We start from the raw sequence: 15,881 nt of genomic DNA, 5'->3' as shown, positions 1-15,881 counted from the left end.
ATCACTCGCTTAACTGCTCCTATATCTTATTATCCACTCCTCTGCCTTCTTCCTTTGCTACAGCTCCTCGAGATTTAATTTTAAATGTTATGAATGCAAGGGGTTGCGGGTATTCTCGACCCAAATATCTTGAGATTGAGGATCTCTCTTATTTTGAGCAGGTGACCATCTCACTGAATCTGAAACAGCTGCAGGATGTAGCAAAGCTCTTTGGGTCTCATTGCAAAAGTAACTGCTGGGTTTTAAGAAAGGCTTTCTCACAGAGCTCGAGGCATCAGCTTCCCTCATATATTCAGTTGGATGGCACATTCACTCAGGCTACTTGACCCCATCATGACCTCAAGCTGGCAGCAAAACACTGCAGTCCTAAAATTAAATGACTGTGTAAATGGGAGCACTGAAGATTTATTCATTTGCGATAAACATAGTTGTAAAGATCCACAGATTGCAAACCCAATGCAACACTGATGCAGTCAGACTTTACTTTAAAAAGTGTAGGCCATTCCCCATTTCTCTCAAGCCTTCATGTATTCCCCGATGGCCACATAAAATGTTTGCAGTATTGATGAGCAGAAATTTCATACAACTCAGCATTGCCTAAAAAGGACAGTTTTGATCCTCATCAACGTTTTCAGCTCTGCCCCTTACTTAGTTCCCGATTCCATCCCCATTCACGATTCCCATGATGTGGAGCCATGCCATCCTCACCAGTGCCGAGCTTTTAATCCAGCATTCAATCCATCACTCAGACCAGCAACATCCATCTTTCACCCTGCCTCATCTCCAGTTCCTACCAGAAACTTCAGGTGCATCATCATTATGCCCAAACTCATCTTTGCTGCTCTCCTGAACTTCACTTTCCACAGTCCCTGACTCATCCTTGGCTGATCAGCTACACAAAGTCCATATCAACAACTCTGATCTCCTGCAGGCTCCAGTTGGACACATTCCTGAAAGTTTCATTGCCTGACCCTGCCCAGGTAATTCGCAAGTATATTTTGAAAGTGAGTGACAAGCCTTCAACAAAACACAACCAGTGTAAGGGAGAGGTAGTAGTGTAGCAGTAAATTGGTCATGCCCAAGCTAATCATCGAAGGCAACGGTTCAAATCCCATCATGGCAAATGGTGAAATTCAAATTCAACAGAAGTCTAAGAGTTACATGAGTTAGAGTTCATGACAGCCCATCCTGTTCACTAATGTCCTAACGGAAATCTGCTGCCCTTATTCGGTCAGGCTATATGTGACTCCAGATCCATTCTTAGCTGTCCTCTGAGTAATTAAGCATGGGCATCAAATGCTTGCCTGGCCAGAAATACAACAGCTTCTGAGTGAATTAAAAATGGTTCATCAGTGTGGATGGAACACTTGATTAGTTTAATTCTTGTAGCCACTGTCTCAATCTCAGCCAAGCACGCACTGGGCTCTTTCTCAGACAGCAGTGCCCACATCCCATGAACAAATTAAACAATGTATATTTCTAATTCCTCAGAGTCCTGTGTTTTCCCAGATATCAATTATTGATTCTTGAATAGAGTAGTGGAATCCTGGAATGCTGGTCTCCTTACGTATTCTGTAGTGGCTCTCCATTTCCTAGTGGCAAGAGTTTGATCTTTTTTCATTCCCACACAGATCCCTCAGTTGCTGCAGTCATTGCTATCTCTTCTAATTCTACATCCAGTCCTACATTTCCACTCTATGTCTGCTCCCTCTTGTTCCTTTCAGGCGTTAGGTCTTAAGAGATAGGGGATAGAGGAGGCCATTCAGCCCCTCAAACCTGCACCAGCTTTCAATCATTTCATTGCCCATCTGTTTGTGGATTCAATTCCATTTTCACTCCCCCATAACCCTGCACTCCCTCGTTGATAAAAAATCTGTCTGACTTGGCCTTGAATATATTCAATGAACTAACCTCCAGTGCTCAAAGAGAATTTCAAACACTAATGACATTTTGCTCCCTTGATTTTATTTCCAGTTCCAGACCATTTAGCCATTTCTCCCTCACCCTCAGTAATTGTTCCTGAGGGTCTCCTTGGAGATGCCCTGGGATGTTTTGCCAGCAGAAATTAAGTAGACTAAGCCTACATTTTCTGAAAGTTGGAAAATTGAAAGCAGATGCCAATCAATGATGTAAAGTCTGGCAGGACAGCACCATGAATACAGTTTCTCTGGTCGAGAAATACAGAACTAGGTGTCACAGTCTCTGAATAAGGGGCTTAATAGGACCATAAGACATCCAAGTGTAAGTAGGCCATTCAGCCCATGGAGTCTGCTCTGCCATTCAATGAGATCAAAGCTGATCTGATCATTCATAACTCAACATTCCTGCCTTTTCCCCGTAACTCTTGAATCTCTTACTAATTAAAACTCTAAATGTCTCAGCCTGTGTCATTATACTCAACGAACCAGTGTTGATAACCCTCTGCAGTAAAGAATTCTACAGTTTGACTAGCCCCGAGAGAAGAAATTCCTCTTCATTTCTGTTCTGAATGGGTGACCAGGACTGAGATGAGCACATGTTTCTTCACTTAAAGGGCTGTGGGTTTTTGTTGGAATTCTCCACCTCAGAAATGCTCAGTTGCTAAAAATGCTCAAGATAGTGATTTTTAGATTGAAAGGGATTTAAGGAATATAAGGATAGCATGAGAAGATGAGAGTAGACCAGCCATGATTGATAGAACTGGCTTGAAGAGCTGAATGGTGACTCCAGTTCCTATTTCTTGTGTTTTCATGAATCTAGCACTTTTGACTTTTCCGGGTGGTTTACAGCTGCTGAAGTATTGACAGTACTGTAGCAATTACCATTGGAATGGTAAAACTGCTGCTGCTACTATACCCACCAAGGTCACCATGGACCCAACATTGTGGGTGACGTGCCATTGCAGGGTACAGGGAGATAGAGCACAAGATATTGATGCCAGTGGCAGAGGGTTGTTCTCAGCAGAACACCTTCTTGATGCAAAGTGTGGCAATGTGTGTCCTTAAGAGGGATTTGTCCTTTTCTGTTTCTCTTGAAGAGGGGTGATGTAAACCAACGTCTCCCTGAAAAGCAGAGCAAATAGTTTTTGGTTATCCTTTAAATTAGACAAAAGAAACATGGTGGGGGGTACAGTCAGGCTCACACAGACCTTGTGTTTTGGCTTTGCTCTCAGTTGCTGAAGTTGGGGTTTTTGGAGTTGAAGCTGCTGGATACAGCTATCTCACTGCTGCTACAAAAAACTTGAGTCCTCTCTCTCCTGCAAGATTCATTCTGTCAGTATTTTGTCTTACCGGACTACAGTGAGAAGACCACATGTGAGCAAATCTGTACTGCTGAATTTGCCTTTGCCAAGGTTGTGTTTTTGGGTTGCTGTTATGTTGGAACACTGGATGAATAGTAATTAATAAAATATTATTTTATTAAATATTTTGATTGATTAAATTATGTAAATTCTTCTTTTACTGTTTGTATCTTAAATGTGGTGTAAGAAGAAAGTGTGAGGTTTTGCTTAAAGCATATAAGTATGACCAATTGTATCAGATCTGGAACGCAGTGCCTTACACATGCCATTAAATAATATAAAGATTAGGGTCTAGGCTTTCTCCTTGATGTATTGTGAGCGTGTATGGTCTGGTCTGTCATTTAGGCACTGATGGAAGAAATCCTCCCTTGAGAAAATACAGCATGGCTTGGGTTTGGGTGTCCCTGCCTGACAAACGTCCCATGTGTAAAACCAGCAGCAGCGAGATGAGGACCTTCAGTGGGCATAAAGTGCCCATTCTTTGGAAGGGCAGGGACATCATCCACAGACCTTCTCTCCAAAGACTTATTTGGGGCAGTGGTGAAAAGGTCACCACCATAATCCCTTATGCCTGCTCGACTGCCTCGAATATGAATCTCAACCTGGCAGTAAGCACAAAATTACCATCCATTGGCTACAAAAATAAGACAAGCTGTGCTGAATCGTTATAACACTCTGGTTAGGCCTCAACTGAAATGTTGCCTCCAACTCTGATCACTGCCTTTTAGAAAAGATGTAAGCGCCTTTGAGAGCATGGGGAAGCCATTCACCAAAATGGTTATCGAGCAGGGTGTGGGCATGTGGTTAGTTTTAGTTACAAAGCTAAGTTGGCAAAAGTTGGCATTGTTTTGCCTGGCACAAATGGATAGGCTGAAAATAATCTCACAAGATTATGACCAGTTTGGATAATATAGACATGGAGAAAAAGCTGTTCCCATGAGCCAATGGTGCAGCGGCTCTAAGTTACAGATTTTAGGTTTTGGGTGACAAAAGTGGGAAGCTACGTTTTGTGAGGGTGACACTTTTTACACAGCAAATCAAGATAACTTGGACCTCTCTGCCTCTAAGTGTGTTGGATGCAGAAATTGAAGACTCATTTGGAGAGCGACAGGGAACTACAAAAGTAGGCCAGATTTCCCTGCAGGGAGCCAGCATGAGGTCAATTTGATGAATAGCATCCTGCTGTGTTCCAAATGTCATAAAGTAATGCAATGCAAATTGTTAGTAGAGGTTTCACGAAAGTATTCAAATCACAAAAACTATGCAAGTTGGGTGAAATCAGTGTGTGAACCAATTGGGAAAGTGCAAATCAGTGTGCGAAGCCTTTGGAAAGGTGCAAGTCAGTGTGTGAACATTTTGGGAGCGTTCAAATCAGTGTGTGAACATGTTGTAAAGATACAAATCAATGTGTGAACATGTCAAATTTGCAATGTACGAGTAGCACTATTAAAATCAGCTGCATAGATCAAATGCAACAGGCAGAGATGCAAAGTATTTTATGTTGTTATACCTTTTCAGTTTGCGAGGGCTTGTAGAGCAATGGTAATGTGGTATTGGTAATGGCAATGGTATTCTGGTAATGATCCAGAAGGTTTAAGTCTCCCACCTGCTCCAGAGGTGTGTCAGAACACATCTGAGCAGATTGAATATTTTAAAAAAGTCAGTAGGCAGGATTAAATATTTATGCAAAGTTAATTACATTAACACAAGGCCAATTTAAATGCAAATAAACTCGAGCTGTTACTGAACATTCAGGGGTTACATTTTTGATTGCCTGATGCAGATGATATTAGTACAGAAAGCAATTTAAATGCTAATACACTTTGGTAGTTAATGATCATCCAGGGATTAAAGGTTCTGAATAATTGACAGGCTAGTACTGACAAGATGTGAACAGGCTGGTTATTAATATCCTTCAGACAAAGATTCTGACCACATAATCATACAGAACAAAAGAGGCCAGTTGCCCCTCTCCTTCCTGTACTCGCACTTTAGGAGAGTATCTAGCGAGGCTCATTATGTTTATCTTTTATGGAATTAATTCATGTTTTTGTTTTGGCTTGAAGGCCCCTTTTGTTGATTTTCTTTTCCTCTGAAAAGCATTCTCTGACTCTGGGATTCCAGGGTCAGTAGCCATTAAGCCTCTTCAGCAAATGTGGCAGAAATTAAAGCAAAATAATGACTGAACTGGAAATCCGAATTAAACAAAAACAGGAGTATGCGAAATAGTCAGAAGGTCTAAAGTTTGTTGAAAGATGTCAATTTTCAAAGCATCTCGAAGGGGGACAGAGAGGCAGAGGGAATTTCAAAGCTTAGGACCTAAACAATTGGAAGCATACCTGTGGAGCCAACATCTCATCTTCCAGATTTGATCCAGTAACACTCTTTGGAACTGCCCTGGGGCTTTCTATTAAGTTAAGAATGCTATGTAGATTCATGCCACATGAACGCCAGGCAATGACCAGCTCCGATTAGTTAAAATTTATCCACCGCCCCTTGTCATTACCATCACTGAATTCCCCTACCATCAACATCCTGGGGATTGCCATTGACAAGAAACTGAACTGGACTCACCATATAAATAGTGTGACTACAAGTGCAGGTCAGAGGTTAGGAATTCTGCAGCAAGTAACTCACCTCCTGTCTCCTCAAGGCCTCTCCATCATCTACAACGCACAAGTCAGGACTGTGATGGAATACCCCACACTTGATTGTATGGTATAACTTCAACAACACTCAAGAAGCTTGATGCCATCCAGGACAAAACGTCAGCTTTTGTGCTCCTAAGATGCTGCTGGGCCTTCTGTGTTCATCCAGCTCCACACTTTGTTATCTTGGAATCTCCAGCATCTGCAGTTCCCATTATCTCTGATCGCAATTTTAACCTTTTAAACCCATGACCACTTCTGTCTAGAAGGACAAGGGTAGCAGATTCATGGGAACGTCAACACCTTTAAGTTCCCCTCCAAGCCACTGACAATCCTGGTTGGAAATATATCGTTATTTCTTCACTTTTGCTGAATCAAAATCCTGGAACTCCCTCCCTAACGACATTGCAGGGTCTACCGACAGCACATGGACAACTAGGGATGGGCAATAAATGCTGACCCAGTCAAGGATGTCCAAGTCCCACCAGTGAATAAAATATGTTGCTGTTGGTAACTTTCTCTGTAGCTTCGTTCATTGCTAATTAGAATGTGACACAGTGTGCTTCGTGGCCACTTCACTTGCATCTCTCCATAGTCAATGCTTAAATCATTCCCTTCTTTAAAACTGTCCTGCTGGGTTTTGTTTTTCTGCCTGACATTACCACATTTGTGAACCATATGCCAGGCAACCATCAAATTTTCTATGCTGGGAACTAACATATCCTGGAGAAAATTTCTGGCTGAACAAAAGGCTGAAGGAACACCTTAGCGGCAAATAAATATGCAGAGGAAAATGTCGTTAAACAAAAATCTTTAAATAAAGAGAAGGATTTTATTTACTGAACCATACAATGTTTACAAAATGCAGTCTTTCAGCAAATCCTGGTCTGGAGTCACACCAGCATTTTAGTTAACTGCAACCAGAGAATGCATTCAAAGTCAATTAATCATTTTGAGCCTAAGCATCAGTCTCATTAATTAAGGCTGCTGTAACATTGTAGTTACACTGGGGGTTGTGCACTTATAGATTCCAAGTTGCCATGCCAATGGGCTTTATTACATGAATGTTGTGGTCTGGAGCAATGAACAGTGGTGGGACAGGAGCAATTCCAAATTTCTTTCTATCACATGGCTGAACAGAGAATCGTACAGTCATAGAAATATAGAGGTTTACAACACAGAAAAAGGCCCTCTGGCCCATTGCATCTGTGTCAGTCCAAACAAACACCTAACTGCTCTAATCCCATTTTCCAGCACTTAGCCGATAGCCTCATAAGATTTGGCACTGCAAAATCTGTTATAAGCAGTGAGTTCCAGATTCCTACCACCCTCTGAGTGAAAATCTTCTTCCTTGTATATCCTTTGCCTCTGCCCCTTACCGTAAATCTGTGCGTGGTCATTGATCCCTCCATCAAGGGGAAAAGTCTCTTCCTGTCTGCCCTATCTCTGCACCTCATAATATTCAATATTGCAATCACGCCCCTCTCAATCTCCTTTGTGCCAAGGAAACAATCCTAGTCTCTCCAAGATAACAAGGTGTGAAGCTGGATGAACACAACAGGCCAAGCAGCATTAGAGGAGCAGGAAAGTTTGACGTTTTCTGTCTTCAGAACGGAAGCTCTCCAGTCCAGGCAATTTCATTTGGCAAATCTCCTCTGTAGCCTCTCCACTGGATTCCAGAACTGCACACGTACTCGTGGTGTGACCTAACCAACATTTAATTTAATTCCAGCATAACCTCCCTGCTCTTAAACTTTTTGCCTTGACTAATAAAGACAAGCATATCATATCCTTTCTGTACTATTTTATCCACCTGTCCTGATACCTTAAGGGACCAGTGTACATGCACGCTAAGGTTGCTCTGACCCTCAGTGCTTCCCAGGGCCCTACTGATTATCATGTATTCCCTTAGCTTGTTTGCCCTGTGGAAGTGCATCACCTCACATTTATCTGGATTGAATTCCATTTATCACTGACCAACTCGTCTATATCCTCCTGTAATGCAAGACTGTCCTCACTATTTACCACTCTGCCATTTTTTTGCATCATCTGCCTACTTAATGATCTACCCTGCTACATTCAAGTCCAAATCATTTACATAAACCACTAACAACAAGAGCCCCAATACTAACCCCTGTGGGACTCCACCGAACTCAGACTTCTAGATAGTAAAAAAATTCCCTCAACCATCACCCTCTGCTTCCTGCCATTCTGCCAATTGTGGATCTAATTTGCCAAGTTTCCTTGGATTCTGTGGACTCTGATCTTAGGGCTCCCATGAGATGGAATATCTCCCAGTCTGATTACCTGCCAACGTGGAGCTGGATGAACTCAGCAGGCCAGGCAGCATCAGAGGCTCAGTAATGTTGACATTTCAGGTTGGGTCCTGACCCAAAACGTCAACTTTCCAGCTCCTCTGATCTGGCTGACCTGCTGTGTTACACCAGCTCCACATGGTGTTATCTCTGAGCCCAGCATCTGCAGTTCTTGCTGTCTCTGACTACCTGCCATTGCTGTGTACATCCTGAGAGGATATACAGGATGATACTGTCTGTCTGCTCACATCTTCCTCAGCCATGATCAAGTCCTGGAGTGGAACCCAAGCCTGGAGCTTCAGGTTCAAAGACAGGGATGATACCCACTGTGTCACAGGGCCCTCTGAGTGACTAATATTCCCCACTAGTAATACTAAGGAGGCACAACTTTATACTCCACCACTCAAGCTGAGAAATTTAAATTAAACTGGTAAACAAAATTTTGAATAAAATATTAGTATTAGCAATAGGTTACATTGAACTATTGAATTTTCAAAAAACTCATCTGATTCATTCTTGCCTTTTAACAAATGAAATCTACCAGCCTTAACTAGTGTGACCTACATCTGATTCCAGACCCACAGAAGCTGAGTATTTGACTTTTGGTCACCCTCTGAAATGGCCGAGAAAATTGTTTTAGTTGGGTTCAACATCTTACTAATCATTAAAGATGGAATATAAATGCTGGCCTTATCAGTGACAAATAGATCCTATGAATGAACAGAAAAAGGGGAGTAATAATCAATTGATTGTACTCAAAGGATGTAGATATGCTCTGATATTTAGATTTGGCTAAGGTAAGAGTGGAGAGATATAAATATCCTAGGACAATATGGTTATGAATGAAGCAAAAGCATCAGACTCTTACTCCATCATTGCTATTTTGGTTTATGTCATTCAAGGGTCAGTAAGTTGTAAATGTGCTACTGCAATGCCATATGTTTCCAAAACAATCTGGGCTATTGCTTTGTACTGAGGGCTCTCAAGATTATGTGTTTTTATCTGTTTGAGCTATCTCAACCTCAGCTCTCCTGTCCCAATTGCTTCTAGTACTGGAGGTGAATCCTGGAGGGAGGACAGCTCATGGTGGCAGCGAATCCTCAATTTCTGAAGCCGGGTGGGCTTCAGTGGAAAAGGGCTATAACTTGAGTACTTTAAAGGCATTTTTTATTCTCATTCAGGACCTTTAAACTATCCATTCCCATGCTAGCCTATTTTTTGTTTAATTATTTCAATTCTATAACAACACTCAAGGGTATCTGTCCCTAAGGTACCCTGTATCTAAGATGGTGCTAAGAGGTGACAGTGCAAACTTTTCACTGCATTCATTCAAGCACATGAGTCAATAAAGGCTATTTAAATTCTAACCAAACAACACAAACCCTTCTCAAAGGCTGTCACAAAGGCTTAGAAGCTAGTGTTTCCAAGACCATCAGGCTCCATTATGGATTGAGTAGTAGTAAGGGAATGGAACGCTTTGCCTGCAACGGTAGTAGATTCACCAACTTTAGGTACATTTAAGTCGTCATTGGATAAGCATATGGACGTACATGGAATAGTGTAGGTTAGATGGGATTCAGATCGGTATGACAGGTTGGCACAACATCGAGGGCCAAAGGGTCTGTACTGTGCTGTAATGTTCTATGTTCTGTGTTCTATGAGTAGCCACCATGTGCCAGCTTTGGCTCAATGGCAGCTTTCTTGCCTCCCCCTAGTGTTTCGAGCCTCACCTCGCTGTTAAAGGCATGGTTTTGGGCAGACACTCACAGTGCAGTTCTGAGGAAGTTCATCACTATCAAGATGTTTACCAAAGGCTCACCTGCTTGCTCAGGTGGATGTGAAAGAACCCATTGTGATGAAAATAAGGGGTGTTATTACTGTTGCACTGGGCAGTAGTTAGCCCTCAATCAGCAACACAAGCAGAAACCAATGATCAGCCCATTTGTCTTCTTGCTGTTTGTGGGGTCTTTCTGCACTCAAATTTAGTGCCATATTCCCTATGTTACAACAGTGACTACAGTTCAAGTGCACTTTATCCTCTAAATGTGCTTTAGGATGTTATGTGTTTGTGAAAAGTGAAGCTCAAATGCATAGCCTGGTCTGTTGCAGAAAGAAAATGCTTTCTCTTTCAGAGATAGTAGGAACTGCCCATGCTGGAGAATCTGAGATAACACGGTGTGAAGCTGGTTGAACACAGCAGGCCAAACAGCATCAGAGGAGCAGGAAAGTCTGACATTTCAGGTCAAGACCCTTCTTCAGTTTTCTCCACGCACAACTTCCCACTACTGTCCTTGACTGGCCCTAACCTTACTCTAGTCATTCTTTTATTCCTGACATACCTATAGAAAGTTTTATGGTTTTCCTTGATCCTACCTGCCAAAGACTTCTCATGTTCCCTCCTGGCTCTTCTTAGCTCTCTCTTTCGGTCCTTCCTGGTTAACTTGTAATTCTCAAGCACCCGAACTGAGCCTTCATGCCTCATCTTTACATAAGCCTCCCTCTTCCTCTTGACAAGAATTTCGACTTCTTGTGTGGTGATTGCACATTCTCCCCATGTCTGCGTAGGTTTCCCTCAGGTGGTCCGCTTTCCTCCCACATCCAAAGATGTGCGAGCCAGGTTGATTAGCCATGGGAAACGTGGTGTTACAGGGATGGAGGATGGTGCGTCTGGGTAGGATGCTCTTTGGAGGGTTTGTGCGGACTTGATAGGCCAAATGGCCTGCTTCCACACTGTAGGGATTCTATGATATTTGTTACAGTGTTCTTTCCTTAGGAGGTTTGGACAGAAGGTCCCTGGGAGCATGACACGACCTGCAGATGAGGGTGTCTCTACAGTAGAGAGAAGTTTGACAATCACAGCAGAGAACATACATTGATATAGTCAATGTTAACAGTGAAGAAACAGCTTTACTTTCTCTGTGAGCTTTCTGATGAGTTTCCCTTTGGTAAAAGCTTTCTCCATTATGTCATTGGAGAAATATGATTCAAGTGATCAGGCCAATAACATCATCAGCCAGATGGTAAAATTAACTATTAGACAGGAACTAAAACAGGACTCATAGCTCCCTGTGTTTATACAGCAATGTTCTGAAAATAGCCAATAACAGGGACAGCTTCTCCAAACTCTCTCACGCGCCCAAACTGGCTGGTGAGTGTGTGCTGGAGGAGTGCCTGTCTTTCGAGCTGGGAAGGGGGAATGTGGGAGAGGGAGAGAAATAAACGAGAGCGTCTGATGGAGATTCGCAAACTGGGCCACTAACACAATTACTGAGGCAATGATATTTACACAGACGGTTTTCAAATTCATTCACCACGAAAGAACAGTCCCACACATTAAACTCAATGCATGATGTGCAGAGCACTCATACCAGGCTGATTCTAGGCTTGAACTCCAGTCTAAAACTGAGTGGTTGGGATGTAATTTGACCTCAGTTCCCCCATGCTAGCTCTGAGTTCTGCTGTCTGATAGAGGCCCTGTTCACAATGTCTGTTCAAACCTGATACCTTCCCATTTCCAAAAATCAGCTGCCACTGACTAAAGATCAACCTTTTGGTATAAAAGCATTCTTCATTAAAAGAAAATCTAGATGAAGAATAAAGATTTCTCCTAAAGTAATCTGTTCAACTCTGCTTCAAAAAATGCTCAAGAAAACCATATCCGGGGAAATAAATATAAGTCAATAAAAGAAGCATAGAGCCATACAGCATGGAATGTTATCCCAAAGTAAACTAGCCCCACTGTCTGCTCCTGGCCCATATCCCTCCAAACCTTTCCTATTTACACCTGACATACCTTTAGAAAACTTTATGGATTTCCTTGATCTTACCTGCCAAAGACTTCCCATGTCCCCCTCCTGGCTCTTCTTAACTCTCTCTTTGGGTCCTTCCTGGCTAACTTGTAATTCTCAAGCGCCCTAACTGAGCCTTCACGCCTCATCTTTACATAAGCCTCCCTCTTCTTCTTGACAAGAGTTTCAACTTCTTGTGTGGTGTTTGCACATTCTCCCCGTGTCAGCGTGGGTTTCCCCCGGATGCTCCGGTTTCCTCCCACATCCAAAGATGTGCAAGTCAGGTTGATTTAAACGTTGTAATTGTACCCACATCCACCATTTCCTCAAGAAGTTCATTCCACATGCAAGCTACCTTCTTCGTAAAAAAATTGCCCCTCATGGCGTTTTTAAATCCCTCTCCTCTCAGCTTAAAAATGTGTCCACTTGTCTTCAATTCCCCATCCTAGGGAAAAGGCAACTATCATTAACCCCAGCTACACTCCTCATTATTTTGTTAAATTCTATAAAGTTGCCTCTCAACCTCATGTGCTCTACTGAGAAAAGCCCCAGCCTATCCAGTTTTTCTTTATAACTCAAACCTTCCATACCTGGCAACATGCTGGTAAATTTCTTCTCAAACCTCTTCAACTTAAACAGTATCCTTCCTATAACTGGGCAACCAGGACTGGGCACAGCATTTAATAGGTTCAGAGACTGGACTAAGTGTTGACTGATTAACAAGTTCATGACTAGATGGCACGGTGATTACACATGGGAGGAAGCTATGATGGTTAATTGTTGAAGTATGGGCAGCAGACATGGTGCTGTGCCCAAGTGCAGTAGCTGTCTTCTTTTATTATCTATATGGGGAGAGATTTCAGTGTGCTCTGATGCAGAGGGATCCGGGTGTCCTGATTCATGAGTCACAGAAAACCAGCACGCAGGTACATCAGATAATGAAGAAAGCAAGTGGAATGTTGGCTTTCATAGCTAAAGGAATAGAATATAAAGATAAGGAAATAGTGTTGCAACTATACAAGGCATTGGTGAGACCGCACCTGGAGCATTGTGCAGAGTTTTGGTCCCCTTATTTGAGGAGGGATGTGGGGACATTGGAGTCAGTACACAGGAGGTACACTAGTTTGACCCCAGAGATGAGCCATTAGTTGTATGAAGACAGATTGTAGAGTTTAGACCTATAATCTCTGGAATCTAGAAGAAAGACAGATCAAATTGAGGCATTCAGATGATAAAAGATATAGATAAAATACAGGTGGAGTGCATGCTTCCTCTGGTGAGACATTTTAGGATGAAGGGTCATAGTCTATTGATAACGGGTAGCAGATTTAAAATAGAGTTGAGGAAAAACTACTTCTCCCAAAGGGTTGTGAATCTGCAGAATTTGCACCTCCAAAGTGCAGTGGGTGCTGGGACAGTGAGTAAATTCAAGGAGGAGTTAGACAGAATTTTAATTGGCATTAGGTTGAAGGGTTATTGGGAGAAGGCAAGAAAGTCGGGGTGGTGGGAGGAGCATATCAGCTATGATTGAATAGCAAAGTAGGGTTTGATGGACCAAACGGCTTAATTCTGTCCCTGTATCTTACGAACTTATGAATTTAAGAGTAAATTATTTTGGGCTCTTGGGGATAGCGAATGATTCTATATGAAGCAATTAACATCACTCACACTTACCACACTTTGAGATAATCTGGTCATCTTTATAAGTCTCCAGTTTGAACATCTTAGCTTTCTTCTAAATAGCCTAATGACACGCAACAAAATATGGTTCATGCAAAGGGAGTCTAGTACAAAACATGCTATTAATAAGTCACGGACACTAGTTGCCTGAGCTGTAGTGTTTCAGCTCTGAAGGGACACTAGAAAGGATAAGGCTGTTTTCCTCAGAGCAGAGAAGAGAGAGCGATGAGTGCAAAATTACGAGCAACATAGACAGGGTAAGAAAGAAGAAGCTTTCCCCCTGGTAGGGGGGTCAATAACCAGGGGATGCAGTTTTAAGGTAATAGTCTGAAAGTTTGGAGGGATTTAAGGAAGAATACGTTTACCCAGATGGTGGTAGGTATTTTGAAATCACTGTGTGAAAGTTTTGTAGATGCAGGAACCACCACGACGTTTAAACATTGCTTGGAGAATCTCTTGAAATGCTACAACATACAAGGCTGTAGGCCGAGTGCTGGGAAATGGGATAAGACTAGATAGGCGTTTGATGACCAGCGTGGATGTGATGGGCCAAAGGGCTGTAGAATTTTAAGAATACAAGAGCACTTCCATTCTGTACCCCTCTCTAATATCATTTCTTCCTCTATTGAGGCGGGCATTCTCCATTTAGCCTTCAGTCAAGGTTCTGTCTCAAAACAGCATTGATCAGAAATTATATCCCCATATTCCTCTTTTGTAACATCATGTACAGCCTCCCCTGCTATGTATTTAGTCGTACATCTATCAAACATCATTTCCACACCAGGTGTTTCTCTCTAACAGACAGTTGGTCTAATCTCAGACTCCTGCTCACTCACCATTGCTTACACATCGCTCCTTGTGCTTGCAATCTTGAAATTGACCCATTCACTGAGAACACAGATGAAGAATGAACATTTGCATTAATGAAATTCCCTGAACTCTGCTCCTGCAGCAAGATTCAAAATACCCTAGGGAGTAGGTGTAAGGAATATGTTGTGCAGGATTATACTAGCAGCAAAAGGAAAATTGTGCAGTTTTGATTTCCCACGCTAACTCTTACTTACTGAATTCTGAACAAATTCAAGATCGTTATGGTCAGTGGAGATTCTTATATCACATGGACCAACCCTCCCAGCATCAACAATAAAATGGTGCCCAGTGTTAGCTTCATCTCAACTAATCCTTAGCATAGCCACTAAAACAAAATAAATTTGACATATTATTGGCAGAATGTGTATGCACATGAAAGTTTTTAATAACATTTTAAAAGATTTTAATGAATCATCTATGAATTAGTGATAATGTTAAAGAGCTACATTAGTTACGTCAACAATCAATTCAAAACTGTGGTTATTATTTGTTCAGCTGGCTGATTTTTACTGCTGACTACAGCAAGTTAAATCTCCCACCAGTAAGGAAACAACAAAACTTCCTACCTTTTTAAAGCACCTGCCGAGGTACAAAGACCCCAAAGAACCAATAGCCACTTCATCCCTGTTCCCAAAGCTTCAGTCTTCCTGCTTCGCTGACGTGCCAATCTTACAGCTGGGTAAAGTTTCTATCTCTTGTGAGTTTTATAGTCATTTGGCATCGCCTACAGCTTCACCATCCACCTTCCCATTGGTTAATGCTCATCCCCTCTGTCTACTGCCCTGCCCCTGTCAAACTGTTTGGCAGTTTGGACATGAGAGAATGGAATTAAACTCTATGTACACAGCAGCCCGACTTGATTGACTTTGTGGAGATTTTATTCGAAAATACTGCAAAGAGATTATGTTGGAGACCATTGTGAAAGGAAAAGTCCACGCAGGGTAGTCAAGTTGATTCCGTTTGCTATCTACTCTCCCCTGGATGCCGAGAGTTACCAAAACTGTCCCCATTCTCTCCGTCAAAATTCTTCAACATTTTAAAATCTAACTACATGGGAGTTAATGGAATTGGTTGAAGAGATCGCAGATTTTCTCACTGATATCTTTCAAAACTCACTGGAATCAAATAACACATCAGTGAATTGTAAAGTATTAATTCCATATGTCGTTCTTTCCAAATAAATGATCTTCAATTAAATACCATGAACCTTATGTCTTTCTGATGAAAGTGACTGAGATGTCAATGGCACAGGGCATAACAATTCATAGAAAGAATAGGGTCAGATTACACAGTGGTATAA

General features: G+C 42.0%; 1 protein-coding gene across 1 annotated transcript in view; it reads right to left on the bottom strand.

Moving 5' to 3' along the window:
• The window catches only part of ren (renin), a 46,043-nt gene extending 30,800 nt beyond the window's left edge, over nt 1-15,243 (bottom strand). The window contains exon 1 of the mRNA XM_048553298.1: nt 15,148-15,243. Within this exon, the coding sequence (XP_048409255.1) occupies nt 15,148-15,203 (56 nt within the window). The 5' untranslated portion in view covers nt 15,204-15,243. The remainder of the gene's footprint in view (nt 1-15,147) is intronic.
• Nucleotides 15,244-15,881: the final 638 nt, after the last annotated feature.

The sequence above is a fragment of the Stegostoma tigrinum genome, chromosome 21 (genome assembly GCF_030684315.1).
Source record: "Stegostoma tigrinum isolate sSteTig4 chromosome 21, sSteTig4.hap1, whole genome shotgun sequence".
Taxonomy (NCBI): domain Eukaryota; kingdom Metazoa; phylum Chordata; class Chondrichthyes; order Orectolobiformes; family Stegostomatidae; genus Stegostoma; species Stegostoma tigrinum.
The sequence above is the reverse complement of the archived record's forward strand: the minus strand, read 5'-3'. Positions and strand labels throughout refer to the sequence as shown.